Below are 27,996 nucleotides of genomic sequence, written 5' to 3' on the forward strand. Positions count from 1 at the left end.
AGTGGCCCCTCCAGGGGTCAGAGCGCACTCTACCCGGGCGGTGGGTGCCTCCTGGGCGGTGCGCCACAGAGCTTCCGCGCTGCAGCTTTGCAAGGCTGCAACGTGGTCATCGGTTCACACCTTTGTGAACTTCTACAGGGTCCACACCTACGCTTCGGCGGACGCCAGCCTAGGTAGAAGGATTCTGCAGGCTGCGGTGGCGAGTCCACTGGCCTGATGGAAGTTTGTTTCCCACCCCAGGGACTGCTTTGGGACGTCCCATGGTCTCTGTGTCCCCCAATAAGGCGAACGAGAAAACAGGATTTTTTGGGTTGCTTACCGTAAAATCTGTTTCTCGGAGCCTTCATTGGGGGACACAGCACCCTCCCATGTTCTACAACTCCTGTTCTTATGTTTGTCGGTTTGTTACAGTTGAGTTGTTTGTTCTGTTCTCAATCTATTCTGTTACTTCTCCTACTGCTTTCTGACTAACTGAGGAACTTCCTGCCGGTCGGTGGGGTGTATACGGCGGAGGAGGGGCTAACCTTTTTTTGTGCATAGTGTCAGCCTCCTAGTGGCAGCAGCATACACCCATGGTCTCTGTGTCCCCCAATGAAGGCTCCGAGAAACAGATTTTACGGTAAGCAACCCAAAAAATCCTGGTTTTTTTTCTGCGTTTGGGGGCAGATGGTTGCAAGTTGGGGGTGTGCAGTGAAGATGAACAGCTTATAGTCGATGATGGTGTTCTAGGGGAAGGGGCAACAAAACTTGTGGGGGAAGGGAGTCCAGTTATGGGAATGGAACTAGACACTAGGAGGAGAGGACAGAGGTTCAGCTAGAGTGGTCCTAACTGTTTGTCTCCTTTAAACTGGCCTGCCTGGACCTACTTGGGCCCAATGCCTGCCTTGATTGTTGGCACCGCCTGGAACTTTGGGCAAATAAGGAATGTGGGTCCCCCGTCTGCTGCTGTGGCTGCTGCTGCTGCTCTGTAGTGGCGGTGGCAGTGCTCGTCCTTGCAGGAGGACTGGTGGCAGCAGTGATGGTCCAGGTTTGCGGAGTGGTGGTGGCAGGGCTACTACATGTTGTAGTGTTCGCGGCAGGGCTGTTCCACGTTTGAGGAGTGGTTACTGTGGCTGTGCTCCAAGCATGCATGGGGGTGGCGGTGGTGCTCCAGACAGGAGCAGCGCTTGCCATGGTGGTGTCGGTGAAGTGACCAGCAGCACTCAGACTTGTGGTGGTGTAATGGTGGGTGTCCTGACTTTGAATAAAGGTGTCTGTGCAGTGGAATGCAGCACAAGTCGGTAGTGAGGTGAAGCGAGTCAATGGTGGCACAGTTGGAAATGACACCACTGACTGCTGCCCTTACCGATTATGCTGCATAGCCTGCAAGAAAACATTGTTGCAGGCCTGCAGCACACTCAGCTGTTGCGCAGGACTAAGGTGTTCCACCATGCCCTTTACAATCTTACTAAAAAAATGGTGCGCTGGTCTGTTGAGGTCGGCCTCCAGACGGTTAAGGCGCTGTTCGACAGAATGGACGCAGTGTTCCATGTGGTTAAAACCACGTTCCATGAGTGAAAAACCGCTTTCCACTCTGTCTGACAGCGACTTGAGGCTGGCATTAAAGGCCTCGCTCAAGTGCATAAACTCGGGCAAGACATTCCTGTCCAAGGCCCACTGCCGCTGGCAGGTAGTGCCCACATAACCAATGGCAGAGACATGGGACAGGGGAACACCTGATGGACCAGCTGTCTGTGTGGCTGACCTGCAAGGTGCTTCCTGACTGTCGGATGGCTGGGACAGGTCAGAGGACGTCTGATGAAGGACCGCTCCAGGTGCTGTGGAAGAAAGGAAAATCATTACTATTATGCCTTTACAAGAAGCATCAGCTGTGGATTAGAATAACACAGATTAATAAAAATAAAAACCAAAAAATTATAATACTTACGATCTGGTGGCAAGGACCGGTCTTAGGAACTGCAACGCTTGATAGTACTGGTATCTTGTTCTTGTCCTTGACACTGAACCACTGCGAACCTGGCCCTCAGCACGAACGTCACTGTTGAAGCGGTCCTTGATCGAGCGCCAATGTGTTCGGACTTTGTTCACTGTTGGAAAAACAAACAAACAACATTTAACAATTGTGTATGATGCACGATATATGCTATCACTAAACCCAACAGTGCCATCACGAACAAGAGTCAATGCGGCACAATACAGCAATACAATACCCAAAGCAGTCACTGTTGAGCCAGATGACACTGTTGGGTTTCCTGCTAGAATATATTTAGCACGAAACCCAACAGTGCCATCAAGGACAATAGTCACTGCGGCACAATACAGCAATACAATACCCAAAGCAGTCACTGTTGAGCCAGATGACACTGTTGGGTTTCCTGCTAGAATATATCTAGCACGAAACCCAACAGTGCCATCAAGGACAATAGTCACTGCGGCATAACAGAGCAGGGAAATACTTACTAAATGCCTTTTTGGAGGATGCAATGGCGCTGTCCCAGCCATCCATCAATGCTGCGGCCACCTCATTCCATAGCCGCCGGTTCACCACATTGTCCTTTTACAGCCGGTCACGGCTGTCCCACAACGGGGCACTCTCCTGGACCAGGCGGATAAGGTGCTCATTATCCAGGTAGATGTCTTCATCCCGTTTTGGAACCTAGACAAAACACATTCATTAGAATATTCAAATTTTGTGTGAATAAAAAGTTACAAAAAAGATCCAGAAAAGAGGAAATATAGAAGATAAAAAATAAAGAACATTACAAATCATTTGATACTTACATTCCGTATCACCACCGGGACTTGGCTTGGCTGCTCCTGCCGTTCGCCCTCACTAGTCGCGTCCGCTGAAGATGGCGATGTCTGAAAAAAAAGCAACAAACGTTAGAGATTTTGAGAAGCAGCAGATATACTTACAAAACGCACGGAAATAATCACCTCACGGTCTGCTTGCGCCAGTTCCTGCCGGGATGGGGAATATTCCGATTCCGAAGACATACTGCATGTAAAAATAATACAAAGCATTAGTACATATACAATTTAAAAGGACAGGCATACATTTTTTAGATGTAATAATACTCGCATTCTTGCCGCTGAAACTGGAATTGAAAATGGTGTCTTCTTTTGCTGTCTTTCTGCTCTCCAGGCTGTCTCTATAGTTATGGTACAGTGCTGGCAGACACCTCCTTTTATATAGACATGAAGTTTTTTTTAGGTGGGGATTTTTATAACTAGTCTAACCAATGGACACCAAAAAAACGCATGCACAAAAAAAAAGCATACATGCGCATGCCAATGCGCACGTATGCGCACCCATAGACTATAATGGTCATTTTTTGCGCATACGTGCGCATGCGTTTTTTTTAAGCGGTTGGGCGGACCAAAAGATGCAACATGTAGCGTCTGGAAAGTAAAGACGCACACCATAAAAAAACGCAGCGCATGAAAAATGCATGCGTGCGCATGTCAACGTGCACGTATGCGCACCCATGTGAAATATAGGGGAAAAAACGTATGCGCAAAAACGTAAATGTGAAACCAGCCTAAGGCTGGTTTCACATTAGCGTTTTATCGCGCAGCGCATCGTGCGCTATCTCTAACATGGCTGGTGCAGTGTCTAGCGATTGCACGCGCTCATCAGCGTTTACGTGCGCTGCGCATTTTCCAGGTGTGCGCCTAGACGCGCCATACGCTACATGTTGCATTTTTTGTTCCGCCTACATCATTAAAAAAAAATCGTGCGCGCACTTGTGCGTATGGTATGCGCTAAAAAAATAGCATTACAGTCTATGGGGTCGCTGGCGAGTGCTTGGATGCACGCACGTCAGCGATTTATGTGCGCTCGCGATTTCAGAAAACAATGTCTAGACAGTTGTTTAAACCTCCCCGTAAACAAGCAACATTGTTTGGGAGGAGTCTTGATAAAAGAAGGTGTCTTCAGGGCCACACCACTACAGCCTTGAAGATGATAGCAGCTACAGACAGCCTTGAATAGAAGACCAGATAAGAGCCTTGGATTCAAGCTTCAGCAGCCAAAATGTGAGTATTCTTCAACATAATGTCTGTGTGTCCTGTACAATTTATTATGTACTAATTTTTTTTTTGTTTAAATTTCTGCATGTCTTCTTCTGGATCAGCCTGTTTGCCATCTCGGCAAGAACTGGCCCAAGCTGATCGTGAGGTGAGGATATTACTGCAGCCTTTGGTAAGTATAGCTGCTGCCTCTAGAAATGTCTAATAATTTTTTTTTCTTTACAGACATAGGACACGGCCAGTGAAGGCGAAGTGCGGGAGCAGTTTGAGCGGGAGCAGCCTAGCCAAGTAGCGGCGAGGAGACGCAATATACGTGTATATATATATATATTCTTTCATTGTTCCTTTTTTTTTTTTTTCTGTCTTTATTTTCATTTTCTATCTTGCTTCCTCTCTGTTTCATTTTCTATCTTTTTCATTCTCCCAAATTTCCAAGATTATAATTTTTTTGGTTTGTTCTAGGTTCCACAACGGGATGAAGAAGACGTGTACATCGACAACGAGCGCCTGATCCGCCTTGTTGAGGAGGGTATCCCGTTGTGGGACAGCCGTGACCAGCAGTACAAAGACAAAGTGGTGACCCGGCAGCTCTGGAATGAGGTGGCCGCAGCGATGATGGATGGCTGGGACAGCGCCTCTGCAGCTTCCAAAAGGGCGTTCAGTAAGTATAAAGATGCTCTGTGATGCTGCATTTATTCTTGTTCCTGATGGTATTGGTGTATTTGTGGCAAGATATATTCTTGCCTCAAACACACCAATGCCTTCTGGAAAACCAGTGATTGCTTTGTGTTTTGAACTGCAGTATTGATCCTGCTTTCACTCTTGCTCTTGATGATACTGTTGTGTTTGCTGCTAGATATATTCTAGCACGAAACATAAGTGTCCTCAGGATCATCATTTTTGACTGTTTGCAAAGTTCAGTCAGGTGTGTGTGCTGATAATGATGTTGCCTTCAGTGCATTGTATAACGTTTTTTCTTTGTTTTTCCAACAGTGGACAAAGTCCGCACACGTTGGCGCTCGATGAAGGACCGCTTCAACACTGATGTTCGTGCTGAGGGACTGGTTCGTAGTGGTTCAGCGGCAAGGCGCAGGAGAAAGTACCGCTATCATCGTGAGTTGGCTTTCCTGAGACCGGTCCTTGCCACCAGAGCGTAAATATTATTATTATTTTTTTTTTTTAATTACTATGTGCTTTTCTATTCCACAGCTGATGCTTCTTGTAAATGCATAATAGTAATGTTTTCCCTTTCTTTCCACAGCACCTAGAGCAGTACCCTGCAACCTGTCCCTGGAGCGGTCCTTCATCAGTCGACCTCGGACCCGTCCCAGCCATTCGACAGCTAGGAAACAGCTTTCAGGTCAGCAACACGGACAGCTGGTGACCTGGAAGCTGGTCAAACACGTGTTCCCTTTCCCAGGTCTCTGCAACTGGTTATGCTGGCACTACCCGCCAGCGGCAGAGGGCCTTGGAAAGGAATGTCTTGCCCGAGTTTCTGCACTTGAGCGAGGCCTTTCGTGACAGCCTCAAGTCGCTGTCCGACAGAGTGGAACGTGGTTTTACCCACATGGAAAACCGCTTCCACTCTGTCGAACAGCGTCTGGAGGCCCATCTCAACAGACCAGCGCACCATTTTTTTAGTAAAATTGAACGGGGCATGGCGGAACACCTTAGTCCTGAGCAACAGCTGAGTGTGTTACAGGCCTGCAACAATGCTTACTTGCAGGCTATGCAGCAGAGTCGGTATGTGCAGCAGTCAGTGGTGTCATTTCCAGCAGTGCCACCGCTGACTCGCTACACCTCCCTACCGACTTCTACTGCATACCACTGCACGGCCACCTGCATTCCAAGCCAAGCTGGACACCGCCAGCACTCATCAAAGGAGCACCGCCACCACTCCTCATCAAAGGAGCACCGCCACCACTCCTCATCAAAGGAGCACCGCCACCACTCCTCATCAAAGGAGCACCGCCACCACTCCTCATCAAAGGAGCACCGCCACCACTCCTCATCAAAGGAGCACCGCCACCACTCCTCATCAAAGGAGCACCGCCACCACTCCTCATCAAAGGAGCACCGCCACCACTCCTCATCAAAGGAGCACCGCCACCACTCCTCATCAAAGGAGCACCGCCACCACTCCTTATCAAAGCACCGCCACTACTCATCAAAGGAGCACCGCCAGCACTCCTCATCAAAGGAGCACCGCCACCACTCCTCATCAAAGGAGCACCGCCACCACTCCTCATCAAAGGAGCACCGCCACCACTCCTCATCAAAGGAGCACCGCCACCAATTCTCCTCCTAGGAGTCCCGCCAGAACTTCTGCTCGGATCACTGCCACCGCCACTTCTTTGAGCACTGACACGAGTTTGTCTCCTAGGAGCACCGCCACCGCCACTTCTAGGAGCACCGCCACCACAGAGCATCAGAGGGGTGACCAACATTCCCTTTTTTACAGGGCAATGCCACGGTCCACCAGCTCAAGGCGGTCGAGCAGTGTAAGGCGGTCATAAAGTGGAAGTCGGTCCAGGCAGGATACTCCTGCGCCAAAGAAAAATGTGTCAATCGCTGACTACACACACTGAGCCGTACACACACTGCGCCGTACACTTAGCGTTTTTTACACCAGATATCTCCATTACTGAGACATGTTTCTTGTGTCAGTATTGGAGATATGTGTTGTCAAAAAAAACAATCTATATGACTTGTATTTTCCACACCAGTCTCTACATTCTTCTAATATTGCACAGACTGAATCGAGCAGGTTTCCCCAACTCCAGTGCTCAAAGTCCACCAACAGATCATGTTGTATGGAATCCTCTTGTTTTTGTGCTCTTGTGAAGCAGTTATCAACGGAGCAATGGAATTCCTTACAACATTATCTGTTGGTGGTCCTTGAGGACTGGAGTTGGGGAACCCTGCTGAATTCAGTCTGTGCAATATTAGAATGTAGAGACTGGTGTGGAAAATACAAGTCATATAGATTGGTTTTTTTTAACAACACATATCTCCAAGACTGACATTAGAAACATGTCCCAGTAATGGAGACATCTGGTGTCAAAAAAACAAATCTATGTTGCCTTTTTTTTTTTTTTTTTCAGCACCAGTCTCTTCAGTCATATAATATTGCACAGACTGAATCGAGCAGGGTTCTCCAACTCCAGTCCTCAAGGCCAACCAACAAATCATGTTTTAAGGAATTCCATTACTCCGGTGATAACTGCTTCACCTGAGCCAAAAAAAAGGAAATCCTTAAAACCTGATCTGTTGGGTGACCTTGGCGACTAGATTTTGGAAACCCTGGCATAGAACATGGTGTTGAGTGCTAGGCATATCTATTGTTACCTTGCCTTTTTTTTTTTTTTAACCATCATCATTTAACTATTGTAGAGACAAGGCAAGGGGATTTTAGATATACCTAGTAATTAACAACATACTCTATAAGTGTGTGGAATAAACTGATGACCTGATGCTGAAAATAATGTTATATTTACTTCACCAATACCATGGCCTTGTATCATCACTATCACACCTGGGCAGGTGAATACACATGAGTTTTAACCTGCAGCGTTGCTTCAGTGTCCATATATTTGAAGCAGACTGTAGCGATGCTGCACTTTTAAGTCATATGTGTATTTTCCTGCCCATGTGTGCTAACTTTGTGAAGTCAGTATGCGTAAGTTTCTGCGTCCTCACTTCAGCATGACATCAGGCCTGGGTATGGTATTCTAGAATACGTATGCAGTTTATTTTTGAAGATTTAATAATAATGCTATAATGCACCCCCCAATCCTGATATGTATGGTTCTCTCACCCCCAATCCTGATTTGCATGCTACCCCTCAACCCCATATCCTGGTATGCATGGTCCCCTGACTCCCCCAATCCTGGTATGCATGGTCCTCTCACCTCTCTTTCCTGGTATGCATGGTCCTCTTACTCCCCTTTCGGGGTATGCATGGTCCCCTGACCCCCCAATCCTGGAATGCATGGTCCCCTGACCCCCCAATCCTGGAATGCATGGTCCTCTCACCCCCAAATCCTGGAATGCATGGTCCTCTCACCCCCAATCCTGGTATGCTTGGTCCTCTCACCTCTTTTTCCTGGTATGCATGATCCTCTTACTCCCCTTTCGGGGTATGCATAGTCCCCTCACCCCCAATCCCTGTATGCATGGTCCTCTCACCCCCCAATCCTGGTATGCATGGTCCTCTTACCCCCCTTTCGGGGTATGCATGGTCCTCTCACACCCCAATCCTGGTATGTATGCTCACCGTCACCCCCTCACCCCCCAATCCTGGTATGCATGGTATCCTCACCCCCTTTTCCTGGTATGCATGGTCCCCTCACTCCCCAATCCTGGTATGCATGGTCCCCTCACCCCCCAGTCCTGGTATGCATGGTCCTCTCACCCCCCAATCCTGGTATGCATGGTCCCCTCACCCCCCTATCCTGGTATGCATGGTCCCCTCACCCACCTTTCTTGGTATGCATGGTCCCCTCACCCCTCTTTGCTGGTATGCATGGTCCCGTCACCCCCCAATCCTGGTATGCATGGTCCCGTCACCCCCCTTTCCTGGTATGCATGGTCCCCTCACCCCCCAATCCTGGTATGCATGGTCCCCTCACCCCCCAATCCTGGTATGCATGGTCCTCTTCCTCCCCTTTCGGGGTATGCATGGTCCACTCACCCCCCCAATCCTGGTATGCATGGTCCCCTCACCCCCCTTTCTTGGTATGCATGGTCCTCTCACACCCCAATCCTGGTATGTATGCTCACCGTCACCCCCCTTTCCTGGTATGTATGGTCCCCTCACCCCCCAATCCTGGTATGCATGGTATCCTCACCCCCTTTTCCTGGTATGCATGGTCTCCTCACCCCCCTATCATGGTATGCATGGTCCCCTCACCCCACTTTCCTGATATTAACGGTCCCCTCACCCCCCATTCCTGGTATGCATGGTCCCCTCACCCCCCAGTCCTGGTATGCATGGTCCCCTCACCCCCCAATCCTGGTATGCATGGTCCCCTCACCCCCCTTTGTATGCATGGTCCCCCTCACCCCCCAATCCTGGTATGCATGGTCCCCTCACCCCCCAATCCTGGTATGCATGGTCCTCTCACCCCTCTTTCCTGGTATGCATGGTCCCCTCACCCCCCTTTCTTGGTATGCATGGTCCTCTCACACCCCAAATCTGGTATGTATGCTCACCGTCACCCCCCTTTCCTGGTATGTATGGTCCCCTCACCCCCCAATCCTGGTATGCATGGTATCCTCACCCCCTTTTCCTGGTATGCATGGTCTCCTCACCCCCCTATCATGGTATTCATGGTATCCTCACCCCCTTTTCCTGGTATGTATGGTCTCCTCACCCCCCTTTTCTTGGTATGCATGGTCCCTCACCCCCCTTTCCTGATATGCACGGTCGCCTCACCCTCCAATCCTGGTATGCATGGTCATCTCACCCCCCAGTCCTGGTATGCATGGTATCCTCACCCCCTTTTCCTGGTATGCATGGTCTCCTCACCCCCCTATCCTGATATGCACGGTCCCCTCACCCTCCAATCCTGGTATGCATGGTCCTTTCACACCCCAATCCTGGTATGCATGGTCCCCTCACCCCCCTTTCTTGGTATGCATGGTCCCCTCACCCCTCTTTGCTGGTATCAGGCTCGGTCTGGCCTGGCGGGCTACCGGGTAAATGCCCGGTGGGCCCCGAGGGTCGCGGGGGGCCCTTTACATTTACTGCCCCTTTAAATGTTTAAGGGCCGGCGGGCCCTTCAAGAGCGCGCGCCGCACCAGTCGGGCGGCAGCTCCCTGGCTTGCTGTCTCCGGCGGCTCCTGAGTGTGGTGTGATGAGTGAATCACTCTCCTGGCCGCCGCGTGACCTTGCGCTGAGTGGTTCGCGCGGGCGGTGAGTCACCGCCCCGCTTTTCTTTCCTCTTCTGTAGCTGGCTGCTGCCTGGCTAATAGCAGCGCCAGCACACAACAGAGGACGTCGCCGCTCATCCTGCTGCTGCTCCCGCTCCTGTACAGTGTACCGTCCGCAGCCCTGAGCCCTCCGGTCCGGTGAGTCACAGACTAGTCACTAGTGTATAAAATAGCAGGGGAAGGTGTCCAGCAGGGGACACTAGGGGAGACACGACAGTCACACAGACTAGGCCAATGTCCTCAGCTGATCATGGCTGTGTGTGGTGGTGGACTCTCTGCCGGCTGTGTGGTGGTGGTGGTGGACTCTCTGCCGGGACCGGGCTCCCTGACTCCTGCGGCCTGGCCAGTGCCACGTTGTCCAGTGTCCTCCTCGGTCATACAGCTCTGACGGCTCCCGACTACCACTGTCCGGCCCGGCTGTGTGGTGGTGGTATTGTTTGCTCTCTGCCGGGCTCCCTGTCTGACTCCTGCAGCCCTACGGCCTGCTCAGTTCGTCCAGTGTCCTCCTCGGTCATGCAGCTCTGCCGGCTCCCGACTACCGCTGTCCTGCAGTACCGGACAAGACAGTGACGGCTCGGCTGTGTGGTGGTGGTGTTGTGTGCTCTCTGCCGGGCTCCCTGTCTTACTCCTGCAGCCCTGCGGCCTGCTCAGTGCGTCCAGTGTCGTCGGACATGCAGCTCTGCCGGCTCCCAACTACCGCTGTCCTGCAGTGCTGGACAGTGCCGGCCCGGCTGTGTGGTGGTGGTGTTGTGTGCTCTCTGCCGGGCTCCCTGTCTGACTCCTGCAGCCCTACGGCCTGCTCAGTGCGTCCAGTGTCCTCCTCGGTCATACAGCTCTGCCGGCTCCCGAATACTGCTGTCCTGCAGTGCCAGACAAGACAGTGCCGGCCCGGCTGTGTGGTGGTGGTGTGTGCTCTCTGCCGGGCTCCCTGTCTTGCTCCTGCCGCCCTGCGGCCTGCTCAGTGCCTCCAGTGTCCTCCTCGGTCATGCAGCTCTGCCGGCTCCCGACTACCGCTGTCCTGCAGTGCTGGACAGTGCCGGCCCGGCTGTGTGGTGGTGGTGTTGTGTGCTCTCTGCCGGGCTCCCTGTCTTACTCCTGCAGCCCTGTGGCCTGCTCAGTGCATCCAGTGTCCTCAGTTATGCAGCTCTGCCGGCTCCTGACTACCGCTGTCCTGCAGTGCCGGCCCAGCTGTGTGGTGGTGGTGGTGGTGTTGTGTGCTCTCTGCCGGGCTCCCTGTCTGACTCCTGCAGCCCTGCGGCCTGCCCAGTGCGTCCAGTGTCCTCCTCGGTCATGCAGCTCGACCGGCTCCCGACTACCACTGTCCTGCATAGATGCCTCAGTGGTAAATTCCATATCCCGAGATCTTGCCTGACTTGTTGCGTCCTTTGGTGGAAAAGTGATCGCCTTTGTCTCCCAGTTGATGATTGAATTCTGCAACTGCAGCCAGGGAATTACTAGAATTGAAGGAAAATGTGGTAAAGAAAGTAACATAAAGGAAAGCACTTCCTGATGATTGGGTTCTATGAAAATCTCCAGAGGTATTGTCAACTGATCCACCAGTCCTGAAACTAGAGGGGAACCATCTACTGTTTCCATTGTTACTAGGGTGGCTCTCTGTTGAATATGTATGCCATGTTCTTTGACAGATTAGGTCCATAAAGTTACCTCCCACCCCAGAATCTACCATGGCTGCTCAGGAGATCCATTGCCCCGACAACAAGATCCTAATGGGGAGGGAACAGTGCTTATCTTTATCTTATACTTTAGGAGATGCAGTCACCAATACAGAATGAAACACAGCATTCAAAGAAGACCTGGTTCAGCATCCTGATCCTCATGCTCCCCTACCGCGGCTAGTACCTTACCGCTTGGGCAATTAATAAGATGTAAATACTTATGTCCTCCCAAAAAATTGAGAAAAGTATTCAAGGTGTGATACCTTTATTGGCTAACCAGAGAAATTATATTTGCAAGCAAGCTTTCAGGGCTCAAAAGGCCCCTTCATCAGGCTAATTACAAGTGAATTCACTGTGTGGTGGTGTGTGCGCTCTCCGCCGGGCTCCCTGTCTGACTCCTGCCCTGCGGCCTGCCCTGTGTAGAAAATGATGGCTAGCAGGCGTGGTGAGCTGCTCTGCTGTCTCTGCACCCTCCCTGATGGGGCCCCAATGAGAGGAAAAATAGGTTTCTGGGGCCCCAGAAACCTATTTTTCCTTTCATTTGGGCCCCATCAGGTAGCCAGCACAGCTTCCAGGGAGGGTGGTGAAATATACTATTACACTGCGTAGGTGACCACCGTGGAGGCCCCCAGTCTGGTGGGATGTAAGCTCTCAAATGGACCAAGGAGAATCATTGGATGTCATTTATCTCGACTTCTCTAAAGCATTTGACACTGTCCCACATAAAAGATTGGTAAGTAAGATGAGAAAGCTTGGGCTAGGGGAAAATGTGTGTAGATGGGTAGGTAGCTGGCTTAGTGATAGAAAACAAAGAGTGGTTATTAATGGGGCATACTCAGATTGGGCCAGGGTTACTAGTGGGGTACCACAGGGTTCTGTATTGGGCCCCCTACTTTTTAATATATTTATTAATGATCTAGTGGATGGCTTACACAGTAATATATCAGTATTTGCAGATGATACAAAACTATGTAAGGTAGTTAACACAAAGGAGGACAGTTTGCAACTACAGACAGATTTGAGTAATTTGGAGAATTGGGCTGAAAAATGGCAAATGAGGTTTAACACAGATAAGTGTAAGGTTATGCGCATGGGAAGGAGAAACGGATGCTACAATTACTTACTAAATGGGAAACTGCTGGGGAAATCAGACATGGAAAAAGACTTAGGCATCTTAGTCAATAAGAAGCTAAATTGGAGTGCCCAGTGTCAGGCAGCTGCCACCAAAGCAAATAGGGTCATGGGATGCATTAGAAGAGGTCTGGGGACACAAGATGAAAACATAATTCTCCCTCTTCTGTACAAATCACTCGTCAGACCACACTTGGAGTATTGTGTGCAATTTTGGACGCCGGTGCTCAAGAAAGACATTACTGAACTTGAAAGGGTTCAAAGGCGGGCTACTAAAATGATAACTGGAGTTGGTTCACTACAATACCCAGAAAGGTTATCAAAATTAGGTCTATTTACTCTAGAAAAGAGAAGACTTAGGGGAGACCTAATATATATGTACAAGTATATCAGAGGGCAATACAGAGATCTCCAATGAACTGTTTGTACCAAGGACGGTGACAAGAACAAGGGGGCATTCTTTTCGTTTGGAGGAAAGACAATTTCTGTACCAGCATAGAAGAGGGTTCTCGGTAAGAGCAGTGGCGCTCTGGAATTCTCTTCCTGAGGAAGTGGTGATGGCCAACTCACTGAATGAATTTAAGAAAGGAATGGATGCTTTTCTTGTGAGTAACAGTATAGAAGGTTACGAATAACAGAATATTATAGGTAGATGGTTGACCCAGCTTAGGGGAAGGAATTTTTTTCCCTATGGAGAAAATTGGCTTCAACTCTGTGGGTTTTTTGCCTTTCCCAGGATCAACAATGCAGAACAGCTGCACTAAAAATAGGCTGAACTAGATGGACATAAGGTCTTCCTTCAGCCTTCAAAACTATGTTACTATGTTACAGGGCCATGACCCCGTTTGGTCGCGGCTACACGGAAAGGGGGGTGAGGGGACCATGCATACCAGGATTGGGGGGTGAGGGGACCATGCATACCAGGAAAGGGGGGTGAGGGGACCATGCATACCAGGATAGAGAGGTGAGGGGACCATGCATACCAGGATTGGGTGGTGAGGGGACCATGCATACCAGGATTGGGGGGTGAGGGGACCATGCATACCAGGATTGGGGGAATGAGAGGACCATGCATACCAGGAAAGGGGGGGTGATGGTGAGCATACATACCAGGATTGAGGTATGAGAGGACCATGCATACCAGTCAGGGTCGGACTGGGGTGTCTGGGGCCCACCAGGGGAATGGACTCTAGGGGCCCACCCTACGATTATATGCAAATATCTGTCAGTCATTATCCCCATTATAGTGGAGCATCGGCTGTAAAACACAGGCGGCTCGTGCACATCTACTGTGCGCCCCCATAACTGGATGTATAATTACAGTAGCTTACATTAATGGGGTTCTTTGGGTAAAACAAGATATCACTGATCCATGGGCTCCACAGGATAGGTGATCACTTAGGTCCGACCATTAGAAACTGCACCAATTGGAAGAATGAGGAAGTTTTATCCCTGATAGGACACTTATGCCCATTTTAAAATGGATCGGTAGGTGGGATATCTGACCGAAGCTCCATTCACTCTCTTTGGGGCTTCTATAAAAAAACAAGTGCAGCCACGGAGGGAATGAATGGATCAGTGATTAAATCAGACATATCACTCCAGTCTAATGGGGATAAAAGCTCCACATTCTGCCGATTGGGTCCACATAGTCCGCCATACAATATTATGGGCAACCACATAGTCCACCATACAATATTATGGGCAACCACATAGTCCTCCATACAGTATTATGAGCACCCACATAGTCCACCATACAGTATTATGGGAAACCACATAGTCCGCCATATAGTATTTTGAGCAACCACATAGTCCGCCATACAGTATTATGAGCACCCACATAGTTCGCCATACAGTATTATGCGTACCTCATAGTCCGGCATACAGCATTATGAGCACCCACATAGTTCGCCATACAGTATTATGCGTACCTCATAGTCCGCCATACAGTATTATGGGCAACCACATAGTCCTCCATACAGTATTATGAGCACCCACATTGTCCGCCATACAGTATTATGGGCACCACATAGTCCGCCATACAGTATTATGGGAAACCACATAATCTTCCATACAGTATTATGAGCACCCACATAGTACGCCATACAGTATTATGTGCACCTCATAGTCCGCCATACAGTATTATGGGCACCTCATAGTCCGCCATACAGTATTATAGGCAACCACATAGTCCGCCATACAGTAATATGGGCCCTATATAATGCTCCTCCATACAGTATTATGGGGCACCTGCTCCTTCATACAGTATTATGGGCCCCCTGCTCCTCCATGCAGCACATTATGGACTCCCCTCCTCCGTGAAGTATACTATGGCCTCCTCTGCTCCGGCACAGCTTCCAGGGAGCATGGTGACGAGAATGATATATTATTAAACCGTGTAGATGACAACCGTGGGGCCCCCAGAAACCTATTTTTCCTCTCATTGTGGCCCCATCAGGTAGCCAGCACAGCTTCCAGGGAGGGTGCTGAGATTATATATACTATTACACACTGCTTACAGGTTATCACTGCCGATCAGGCTGATCACTGCCGCGGCCCTCTAGCATGTACAAAAATATTAAAAATTAAAAAAAAGCTATTCTCACCTTCCGACGGCCTCCTGTCTTCTTTCCACACGCCTGGCCTCGCGCTCCCAGTAATGCTTTGCGGCTTAGACCGCTGATGACATCAGTCTTCTTTCTCGCTCTCTCGAGAGTGACGTCGGTCTTCTTTCTCGCTCTCGCGAGAGTGACGTCATCAGCGGTCTAAGCCACAAAGCATTACTGGGAACGCGAGGCCAGGCGTGTGAAAAGAAGACAGGAGGCCGTCGGAAGGTGAGAATAAATTTTTTATTTTAATTCTCTTTTTTACAGATTAAGGCCTGCGCCCGACTGCGCCGGCCGCTGATATAGTTTTTTCCCTATTTTTCTCAAAATTTGGGGTGCATCTTATAATCCGCAGCGTCTTATAATCCAAAAAATACGGTGCTTCAGTTGGACACCACACTGCTAGATTTTATGGTACTACAGGTGCCAGGCAACCTAATCTTATTGGAAGGACAGAGCCTGTGCCATCCAGTTTCTGGTTGCTATGTCTCCTGCATCACCAGCGCCGCCTGCAGGATGAATAAGGCGGCGCCTGGTGGCAGACACAGATGTTGCAGGACCAGATCCCAGAAAAATTGTGACACACCATTTACAGAAGTCCTAATATGACAAAATAGAAAACCAGAGCAGTAGAAAACCCAATAAAGTGGCTCAATTATGGAAATTATAGCCCTCATGGAATTAGTCTATAGGAGTAGTGACTATTTATTCGGTCGTCCATGACAGCACCACCTGAGAAAGGGGATCCGCCCTCCAGGAACAGGAAATCCTACAGATACATAAGGGCGGCACCTCTCCCACGCATCAGTTGGTTTCCTGTTCCTGGAAGACAGGATTCCCTACAGATCATGCCATCATGGACGAAGGAATCCCCAGGCCGGCTGTCCGACTCAGGTAGCGGGGGGGTCTCCTACCTCGGGCAGTGCGGAGTCCCCTGGAAGCGCCACGGTGACCTGCGCAGGGTTTCACGGCAGCGTGCGGGGCAGGTGGGAGCGGGGTCCGGTGGATGCCCGTCTCCTGGGCCGGTGCCGGCGGGTAAGTAGGCTTCCCCCCCAGGATTCCGGTCCTTGTCCCGGCTGGTGCGGCTCCCCTCGCCTGGATCGCTGTCGGGGCCATGCGGCTGCGCTTCGGTGGCGCTCGGGGAGCGCTATGTGTCGGCGCCACTGGGGCGCTGGTGGCCTGTGCATCCTCGCACGCGCCGGTGCCTGGGGTAGCGTGGGTGAGAGGCGGGGCCGGTGGTCTGCGCGTCCTCGCGCGCCTGGACCGGAAGTGGCACGGCGGGGCCGGTGACAATGGCCTGTGCGTCTGGACCGGAAGTGGCGCAGTGGGGGGCGTGGCTGGTGGCACCGGACCGGAAGTCGGGTGCCGTCCGGCTTTCTCTCCCCGTGCATCGCCGGCGCAGGCACCGTCAGGGTGGTGAGGGGGGGCGCGGCATGCGGGGGGTGGACATCAGGGAAAATGGGGGGGCGAAAATCAGCCCCTGGCCACATCACCTGCGGACCCGGAAATCCGGGGAGAAAAAGGGCACAGATGCACTGCCAAGCGGCTTCAAGCTCAGAGGCAGGATGGACGAGCCAGAACCTCCCGTGCCACAGCTGGACAAAGAGCAGGAACGTACCTCAGAGAGGTCCCAAACCAGCTCCCAGCAAAAGAAGAAATGAACTGGACAATCCGGCCATAGAAGTTCCTCCATGCCGAAGGATCCAGCTCGCCCCCCCCCCGGGATCCAGTACCTACGCCTTCTGCTCAGGGTAAGAGATCTTCGTGATGCAGTGTTCCCCTTTGTTTTTCCTCCTATAGGGGAAGAAATGTACCGACAAGGCAAAAACCAGGGAATGCGCCCTTTGTAAATGCCCCTTGCCAGATGCCTACCCTAAGAGGCTGTACCAGTCATGCAGACGGTAAAAAAAAAAAAAAAGAGGGTGTAGTCCCAAAGAGCTACAAGCATACTTCCTTGCTCTGTCCCCCCTCCTGTAGGTGGCAGAAGAGACCCCTGTCTTCGCTACAAGTCTAAGGGAGATAATCAGAGCGGAGGTTAAAGCCCTAAAATCCGTACCCCAGGGGCAGTCGTCTAGGAAGAGAAAGAGGGCGAGCTTCTCAGAGTCAGGCTCTTCAGCAGACCCTAGAGGGAACAAAGACTCCTCAGAACCCTCCGCGTCCGCATCCTCTTCAGAGGAAGACGCCAGCCGTTTCTGCCTAGGTCTTGACCAAGGGGACAAGCTAGTCAAGGCAGTTAGGGCTACCATGGGGGTAACAGACGCCAGACCTGAACGGTCAGCACAGGACCTAATGTTCGGGGGTTTAGACCCCAGGAAACGTAAGTCGTTCCCGTTAAACGACAAGGTCCAAAATTTGATTAATAAAGAATGGAGGAAACCGGAAAGGAAAGGCTCCCTACCACCAGCCTTTAAACGGCAATATCCCTTTGAGGACCCTGTGGTGAATAAATGGGACAAAGCCCCAAAATTGGATGCAGTAGCGGCTAAGGCGTCCAAAAAATCCACTATTCCCTTTGAGGACATTGTCTCTTTGAAAGATCCGCTGGATAAAAAGGCGGACTCCTACTTGAAAGGCACATGGGAAATGTCAGCTGGCGCCCTGAGACCGGCGGTCGCAGCTACCTGCACGGTCTGATCTATGATGGTCTGGTTGGACCAATTAGAAACACAGCGAGTGGACAGAGCCTCGAGGGAGTCTATCTTAAAAACCATACCTACCATCCAGGATGCGGCAGCCTTTTTAGCCGACACTTCAGCAGACTCTGCGAGATTGGCGGCCAAGGCCGCAGGGCTTTCGAATGCAGCCCGACGGGCTATATGGTTGAAATGCTGGCCCGGGGATATCCAGGCCAGATCCCGGCTTTGCTCCATCCCATGTGAGGGAGAATATTTATTCGGACCCGTCCTAGATTAACTCCTGGAGAAGGCTGGCGATGATAAAAAGAAATTCCCTTCCCTACCCACCACTTCCTATAGGCGTCCCTTTGCTAGGAAGAGATTTTTTCGGAGGAGGTCATCCAGGGACCGGGGCAGATGGGAAGATAAGAAAAGAAAAGGTACCGGTTTTATGTTTGGAGGGGGACGCCAAGAAGCATCCCGTGAGTCCAAGAAACCTCCCCAATGACTAGAGGCCCCGGTGGGAGGTAGACTATCGGCCTTCTACCCTGCCTGGTCGCGGATCTCGAACAGTAACTGGATCCTGGGGTTGGTGGCCGCAGGCCTAAAGCTCGAATTTGCCTGTGTCCCCCAGAGCAGCTTTAGAGCCACTCCGCTTAGGTCTTCCTTGGCGGAACGGACTGCCCTAGAAACCAAAGTTATTGAACTATGCCAGAAGGGGGTACTGATAAAGGTACTAGAGGCAAAGAAGGGTGAAGGCTTCTACTCCCCCCTATTTTTGGTCCGTAAACCGGATAATTCCTACAGGACCATAATTAATCTGAAGGCGCTTAACAAATACCTAGTCATTCGACCTTTCAAAATGGAAACGATCAGCTCCACAATAAAGTTGCTGTTTGAAAATTGCTTTATGGTGGTATTGGATTTAAAGGACGCTTATTGCCATATACCCATCTATGCGGCTCGCCAGCGTTTCCTTAGAGTGGCAGTTCATTTGGAGGGGTTGTTGCAGCATTTCCAATATGTCGCCCTTCCCTTTGGTATAGCAGTTGCCCCCCGGGTATTCACTAAAGTTATAGCGGAGGTTAGGGCCCATCTATGGGAGGCAGACATCCTAGTAATCCCCTACCTGGATGACTTCCTTATTGTAGGAAAAACAGCAGTCCATTGTCTGGATCAATTGCAGAAAGCAAAATTGGCTTTGGAAAGGTTGGGGTGGCTATTAAATATTAAAAAGTCCCGTCTACAGCCTATGAAGGTCCAGCAGTTCTTGGGCTTAATCCTAGATTCGCAGAATCAGGAATGTTGTCTTCCTCCCAACAAATTGGTCCGCCTACGTCAGCAGGTCTTGAACGCCTCCAATAGCCCTTCCATGTCTCTCAGGAAGGCAATGTTCCTCCTGGGCTCTCTCTCATCCTGCATTCCCGCGGTCCGGTGGGCCCAGTTCCATACAAGGGTGCCTCAGAGCGAGGTTTTACGCCACCAAAAAATCCTGGGCGGGTATCTAGAAGGTCGGTTGACTCTGTCCCAACACACTTTGAGATCACTTGAATGGTGGCTAGACGAGAACAATCTAGCCAGAGGGGTACCCTGGGAATATAACATAACCTGGGTAGTCACCACGGACGCAAGCCCTAAGGGTTGGGGGGCCCACATGGGGGATACCTTAATTCAGGACCTGTGGGATAGTCATCAGTTGGGAATGTCCTCCAACCTGAAAGAGCTAACAGCCGTAGAGCAGGCAGTTAAAAACCTTCTTGTGTATCTACAGGGGCACCATGTTCGTATATTCTCCGACAATCAGGTCACCGTGGCTTACATCAACCACCAAGGCGGCACTCGGTCCAAGCCCCTGATGGAGGTAGCAGAACGGCTGTTCCAGTGGACAGAGCAACATCTCCTGTCTTTAACAGTTCTGCACATAAAAGGAAAGGAAAACACCATGGCAGACTTCCTCAGCCGCAACCTCCTAAAGCAAGGAGAATGGTCCTTAAAAGCGTCCATCTTCAACCAGATAGTACAAAAATGGGGACAGACAGAAGTGGACCTCTTCGCCACCAGAGAGAACAGGAAGGTGCCGCGGTTCTGCTCCCTGAATCCCAGGGAGAACCCTCTGGCAGTAGATGCTCTTTTAATCAAATGGGACTTCAGGCTAGCATATGCCTTCCCTCCCCTGGCTCTACTACCCCTTGTGATGAGGAAAGTCAGGAAGGACAAAGCGAGGATTATAGTGATCGCCCCGTTTTGGCCCAGGAGGGCATGGTTGTCATGTCTGAGGAACATGTCGGTATCCGACCTTGGGTCCTACCAAACATCCCAGACCTCCTGTCCCAAGGCCCTGTTTACCATCCTCAAGTAGCTGGCCTACATCTGACGGCGTGGATTTTGAACGGGCACTGCTAAGAGAGAGAGGTTTTTCCCCGGCCCTAATTAACACCCTGCTTAAAAGCAGAAAGCCGGTTACAACAAAAATCTATGTCAGGATCTGGAAGAGATTCCTTCAGAGCTCAGGCATAGTAGCAGGACAGTCCACTCCCATAGCACAGATCTTAGAGTTCTTGCAAAAAGGTCTGGATATGGGACTCTCCACCAGCACCCTCAAGGTACAGGTGTTGGCTCTTGGGGCACTGTTCAACTGCAACATCGCCAATAACCATTGGATCAATAGGTTCATTAAAGCAACAGGCAGGTCCAGACCATTAGTGAAAAATAAATTTATGCCATGGGATCTAAACCTAGTTCTTACAGCCATGACAGAGGCCCCGTTTGAACCTATATCATCAGCCTCCATGAAAAATCTATCCCTTAAAGTGGCTCTCCTGGTGGCGTTGACATCTGCCCATAGAGTGAGTGACATCCAAGCACTATCTAGACTCCCTCCTTACATACAATTCAGGGATGATAAGGTAATTCTTACACCTGATCCAGCATACCTGCCTAAAGTAGCCTCCAGTTTCCATAGAACTTAGGAGATAGTTCTTCCATCCTTCCACCCTAATCCCACAAACGATAAGGAAAGGAAATTACACACGCTAGACGTTAGGAGATGTCTCCTAGAGTACCTGACAGTTACCGACCCCTGGAAAAAAGATAATGCCTTATTTATTTCCTATCAGGGCACTAGGAAGGGCCTTATAGTTTCAAAAAGTTTGCTAGCGAGATGGATTAGGGAGGCCATTTCTTTAGCATACACCTCAAAAGGCAAACCGGCCCCTGGCAGGCTGAGGGCGCATTCCACCAGGGCCATGGCAACTTCGTGGGCCGAGAGATCGGTGGTCTCAATCGACCAAATATGTAAGGCAGCTACTTGGTCCTCTCCGAGCACCTTTTATAACCATTATAGACTAGACCTGGCTGCTTCCTCAGACCTCTCCTTTGGTGTCAGGGTTCTGCAGGCTGTAGTCCCTCCCTAAAGTAGTTATTACTCTCTGTAATTCTCTCAGGTGGTGCTGTCATGGACGACCGAATAAAGTCGTAGTTACTCACCGGTTAACGTTATTTTTCGGAGTCCATGACAGCACCCGTATATATTCCCTCCCTTTAGTTTAATCTGGGTGTGCACTTCTTCCTCTTATATGTACACAGGTAATTGATAGTCGTGTAGAATATTGTATATAAATTATGCTATTAACCATTGCGGTCCTCTTGTGCTCTGTAAACCAACTGATGCGTGGGAGAGGTGCCGCCCTTATGTATCTGTAGGATTTCCTGTTCCTGGAGGGCGGATCCCCTCTCTCAGGTGGTGCTGTCATGGACTCCGAAAAATACAGTTACCCGGTGAATAACTACGACTTTTGACTTCACAGCCACTCTCTGGAAATTAGCACTGAGTGGATGTTGGAGAGAGAAAATTGCACATTTGCCATCTTACTACCCATCACAGGGGCGGACACTGACAGCTTGGTGCCCCTGTGCTAGAAATGTATCTTGGCCCCTCTCCTTTTATGGCGTCAAAGCTACATGTGTATATATATTGATATTATATAGCCACACACACATACATGTATATACACTCACTGGCCACTTTATTAGGTACACCTGTCCAACTGTGTGTTAAGACTTAATTTCTAATCAGCCAATCACATGGCGGCAACTCAGTGCATTTAGGCATGTAGACATGGTCAAGACAATCTCCTGCAGTTCAAACCGAGCATCAGTATGGGGAAGAAAGGTGATTTGAGTGCCTTTGAACGTGGCATGATTGTTGGTGCCAGAAGGGCTGGTCTGAGTATTTCAGAAACTGCTGATCTACTGGGATTTTCACGCACAACCATCTCTAGGGTTTACAGAGAATGGTCCGAAAAAGAAAAAAAATCCAGTGAGCGGCAGTTCTGTGGCCGGAAATGCCTTGTTGATGCCAGAGGTCAGAGGAGAATGGGCATACTGGTTCGAGCTGATAGAAAGGCAACAGTGACTCAAATTGCCACCCGTTACAACCAAGGTAGGCAGAAGAGCATCTCTGAACGCACAGTGCGTCGAACTTTGAGGCAGATGGGCTACAGCAGCAGAAGACCACACTAGGTACCACTCCTCTCAGCTAAGAACAGGCATCTGATGGCTACTTTCAGCAGGATAATGCGCCATGTCATAAAGCTCGAATCATCTCAGATTGGTTTCTTGAACATGACAATGAGTTCACTGTACTCAAATTGCCTCCTCAGTCACCAGATCTCAATCCAATAGAGCATCTTTGGGATGTGGTGGAACGGGAGATTCGCATCAGGGATGTGCAGCCGACAAATCTGCGCCAACTGTGTGATGCCATCATGTCAATATGGTCCAAAATCTCTGAGGAATGCTTCCAGCACCTTGTTGAATCTCTGCCACGAAGAATTGAGGCAGTTCTGAAGGCAAAAGGGGGTCCAACCCGTTACTAGCATGGTGTACCTAATAAAGTGGCCAGTGAGTGTATATTATAGTCTCCTTTATTATGTATATTGCTGTCTCTTACACAGTGCCCTCTCTTATGTACAGTACCGTCCCTTACATATTGAATTATATAGAGCCCTGTTTTTTATTACACAACGTTCTGTCTTGTTAGCTGTATAATACAATGATGGATGATGGAGCATGGGAAAGCTTCCTTTCTAATGGAGGAGCTGATGGACTGGTAGTTTCGTCACCGGCTACTCCATCAGCAGTCATTTTATATCTAAAAAGAGAGGGGACTATGTAATAAAAGAGGGCACTGTAAATAACAAAGTTAACAAGAATACACTATGTAAGAGACAGCACTATACATAACAGCAGAGAAAGCTATATAATAAGGGACGGCACCATATATAACTAGAGAGGATGGTACGTAATAAGAGACGTGTTATACATAATAAAAGGGGAAACTATGTAACTAAGGATGGTGCTATACAGAATTAGTGAGTCCACTATATACTAAGGGACTGTGTTAGCCATAGTGAGTACACTATATACTAAGGGACTGTGTTAGACATAATAAGCGATAACTGGTGTTTTCCCCTCAAGCTTTAAACATGCCTCAATCACACCTGTCCTCAAAAAGCCCTCTCTTGACCCATCCTCTGTATCTAGCTATCGCCCTATATCTCTTCTCCCTTACGCCTCAAAACTACTGGAACAACACGTCCATCTTGAACTGTCCTCCCACCTCTCTTCTTGTTCCCTCCTTGACCACTTGCAATCCGGCTTCCGGCCACACCACTCCACTGAAACTGCCCTAACTAAGGTCTCCAATGACCTACTAGCCGCCAAGGCCAAGCGACACTACTCTGTCCTCCTCCTCCTGGACCTGTCCTCTGCCTTTGACACAGTGGACCATTCCCTATTACTACAGACCCTCTCATCTCTTGGTATCACAGACTTGGCCCTATCTTGGATTGCGTCATACCTAGCAGACCGGACATTCAGCGTCTCCCACTCACACACCACCTCCTCACCGCGCCCCCTATCCGTCGGAGTCCCGCAAGGTTCAGTCCTAGGGCCCCTGCTCGTCTCCATTTACACCTTCGGCCTCGGACAGCTCATAGAATCTCATGGCTTTCAGTATCACCTCTATGCTGATGACACAGATCTACATCTCTGGACTAGATATCACCTCCCTACTAAACAGAATCCCTCAATGTCTGTCTGCTATTTCATCCTTCTCCGCTAGATTTCTAAAACTTAATATGGACAAAACAGAATTAATCATCTTTCGCCCATCTCACGTGACCCCCCCCAACGGACCTATCCATTAAACTAAACGGCTGCCCACTCTCTCCAGTCCCACAAGCTCGCTACCTCGGGGTTATCCTTGACACTGATCTCTCTTTCAAACCACATATCCAAGATCTTTCCACTTCCTGCCGACTTCAACTCAAAAATATTTCACGGATCCGTACATTCCTCAACCAAGAATCTGCAAAAACCATAGTCCATGCCCTCATCATCTTCCGCCTTGACTACTACAACATCCTGCTCTGTGGCCTCCCCTCTAACACTCTCGCACCCCTCCAATCTATTCTTAACTCTGCTGCCCGACTAATCCACCTGTCCCCCGCTATTCCCCGGCCTCTCCCCTCTGTCAATCCCTGCACTGGCTCCCCATTACCCAAAGACTCCAGTTCAAAACCCTAACCATGACATACAAAGACATCCACAACCTGAGTCCTTCATGCATCTGTGACCTCGTCTCCCGGTACTTACCTGCACGAAACCTCCGATCCTCACAAGATCTCCTTCTGTACTCCCCTCTTATTTCCTCTTCCCATAATCGCATACAAGATTTCTCCCGCGCATCCCCTCTACTCTGGAACTCTCTACCACAACATATCAGACTCTCGCCTACCATGGAAACCTTCAAAAACAACCTGAAGACCTACCTCTTCCGACAAGCCTACAACCTGCAGCCAAACCGCTGCACGACCAGCTCTACCCTCGCCTACTGTATTCTCACCCATCCCTTTGTAGACTGTGAGTCTTCACGGGCAGGGTCCTCTCTCCTCCTGTACCAGTCGTGATTTGTATTGTTTAAGATTACTGTACTTGTATGTATTATGTATACCCCTCCTCACATGTAAAGCGCCATGGAATAATTGTGGCTATAATAATAAATGATAATAATAATAATAACAACGTCTTCCTCCACCTCCCCCTGTTCCTAAGGCCATTATAAGTCCCCCTTCATAACATCCCAATCCCCCACATCCCTCATTGTCCTCCCCTCGCATCCCATTATTGTCCTCTCCCCCACCCCATCATTGCCCTCTTCACCACCTCTGTCATTTTCTTCTCCCTCACCACTCCCATCATTGCCCATTTCCCCACCTCCATCATTTCCTCCTCCACCACCCCATTATTGCCCTTTCCACCACCACCATCAGTGCATTCTCCCCACCACCCCATCATCATTTCTTTTTCCCCCACCACCCCATCATTGCCTTCTCCCCATCATTCCCATCATTGCCTTCTTCACCCCATCACTGCCTTCTCCCCATCACTCCCATCATTGCCTTCTACCCATCACTCCCATCATTGCCTTCTCCATCACCCCATCACTGCCTTCTCCCCATCACTCCCATCATTGCCTGCTCCATCACCCTATCACTCCTATCATTGCCTTCTCCCCATCACTTCCATCATTGCCTGCTCCATCACCCCCATCATTGCCTGCTCCATCACCCCATCACTCTCATCATTGCCTTCTCCCCATCACTCCCATCATTGTCTTCTCCCCATCACTCCCATGATCCCATCAATGCCTTTCCATCACCCCTATCATGGCCTTCCAGGGGCTGCACGGGCGGTAGGTCCACCCATGACCCATCACATAGTGCCCAGATTGTGCTCCGGGAGATACACACCGTAAATGAAGTGGGTTCTTCTCGCTATAGTAATGCCAAATACATGGATGATGAATATGGTTTGGGCACACTACAAAACTCAGAAGTGAGAGAAAGATGTGACTTTGGGAGAGCGGATATTGCTGAATTGGTTTATGGAAGTCATGTTGCTTTTCAAGGGCATTTGAGCCACTAATAACGTGGAAACCTCTGTTTTTCCTCTGGCAGATGATGGAACTGAGTGGGGCTTGTTTTTTGTGAGTTGAGTACAAATTTTTGTTATTTTCACCTACATTTGGGAGGCAGAATGAACCAACAGTCGAACACCGCGCTCTACTGATTCATGCTATGAGGTTTTCTATCAGACTGAAATGTCATTGTCTGGGTGATTAATTAAACTTATTTATCATAACTTGCATATTTAAAGAGATTAAGTAGAAATGTTAATAAATATAAATTTCAAGGATTTTATTCAAAAATAATAATTGGTTTTATTCTTGGCAGATGACTGCACCAGGAGATCAGGGGGACAGCTGACATCTTCAATTTTTAAATCAGATGATCTTGAGATCCCACAGGATACAATTGAAGTGAATGCCATTACTCCAGATATACCATCTTCCCTTCACAGCAAATATCTGTCATCTGATCCTTTGAAACAGGTCCTGTCTTCTGATTCATTACCAACTACTAAGGAAAATCAAAGTCACAAAATAAGCGTTAAAAAACAAACTGACAAAGCAAAGAAACCATTTTCACATTCTGAATATGTAAATAGTTTTCCCCTCGAGAAGTCTTTTCTTAAATATCAAAAAATTCACACAGAGGAGAATAGATTTTCTTGTTCCAAGTGTGGGAAATGTTTTAACAAGAAATCACATCTTGTCACACATCAGAGAACTCACACAGGGGAGAAGCCTTTTTCATGTTCAGAATGTGGGAAATGTTTTAACCATAAATCAAATCTTATTACACATCAGAGAACTCACACAGGGGAAAAGCCTTTTTCCTGTTCAGAATGTGGGAAATGTTTTACAGATAAATCAAGTCTTATCAAGCATCAGAGAGCTCACACAGGGGAGAAGCCTTTTTCATGTTCAGAATGTGGGAAATATTTTACAGATAAATCAAGTCTTATCATACATCAGAGAACTCACACAGGGGAGAAGCCTTTTTCATGTTCAGAATGTGGAAAATGTTTTAACCGTAAATCAAGTCTTATCACACATCAGAGAGCTCACACAGGGGAGAAGCCTTTTTCATGTTCAGAATGTGGAAAATATTTTACATATAAATCAAGTCTTATCAAACATCAGAGAGCTCACACAGGGGAGAAGCCTTTTTCATGTTCAGAATGTGGGAAATGTTTTAGCTGTAAATCAAATCTTATCACACATCAGAGAACTCACACAGGGGAGAAGCCTTTTTCCTGTTCAGAATGTGGGAAATGTTTTACAGATAAATCAAGTCTTATTACACATCAGAGAACTCACTCAGGGGAGATGCCTTTTTCCTGTTCAGAATGTGGGAAATGTTTTACAGATAAATCAAGTCTTATCAAACATCAGAGAGCTCACACAGGGGAGAAGCCTTTTTCATGTTCAGAATGTGGAAAATATTTTACATATAAATCAAATCTTATCAAACATCAGAGAGCTCACACAAGGGAGAAGCCTTTTTCATGTTCAGAATGTGGGAAATGTTTTAACCGGAAATCAAATCTTATCACACATCAGAGAACTCACACAGGGGAGAAGCCTTTTTCATGTTCAGAATGTGGAAAATATTTTACATATAAATCAAATCTTATCAAACATCAGAGAGCTCACACAGGGGAGAAGCCTTTTTCATGTTCAGAATGTGGAAAAAGTTTTACAGATAAATCAAATCTTATCACACATCAGAGAACTCACACATGGAAGAAACCTTTTTCATGTTCGGAATGTGAAAAATGTTTTGCGAGGAAATCATCTTTTTTTAGCCATCAGAGCAGTCACACGGGGGAGAAGCTTTTTTCATGTTCCTAATGCGGGAAAAGTTTTATTTGGAAATTTAACTTTTAATAAACTTCAGAGTAGTCACACGGGGAGAAGCCTTTTTCATCTTCAGAATGTTGTTTTAACCGAAAAGTGTATCTTATCATTTCTCAGGTTTGGTCTCTTTAAAATATAAACACTCATACTCTCCTTCCATGCCTGTGCTGATTAAT

The 27,996-nt window shown here is 48.9% G+C and overlaps 1 protein-coding gene across 1 annotated transcript in view; it reads left to right on the plus strand.

Annotated features, from left to right (window-relative positions):
• LOC141047083 (uncharacterized) overlaps positions 1 to 27,979 on the plus strand; it is a 168,776-nt gene extending 140,797 nt beyond the window's left edge. The window contains 1 exon segment of the mRNA XM_073542031.1: positions 26,292 to 27,979. Coding sequence (XP_073398132.1) covers positions 26,292 to 27,850 — 1,559 coding nt within the window. The 3' untranslated portion in view covers positions 27,851 to 27,979.
• Positions 27,980 to 27,996: the final 17 nt, after the last annotated feature.

This window comes from Dendrobates tinctorius, unplaced genomic scaffold (assembly GCF_039654945.1).
Source record: "Dendrobates tinctorius isolate UK_male_01 unplaced genomic scaffold, ASM3965494v1 ptg000126l, whole genome shotgun sequence".
Lineage (NCBI taxonomy): Eukaryota > Metazoa > Chordata > Amphibia > Anura > Dendrobatidae > Dendrobates > Dendrobates tinctorius.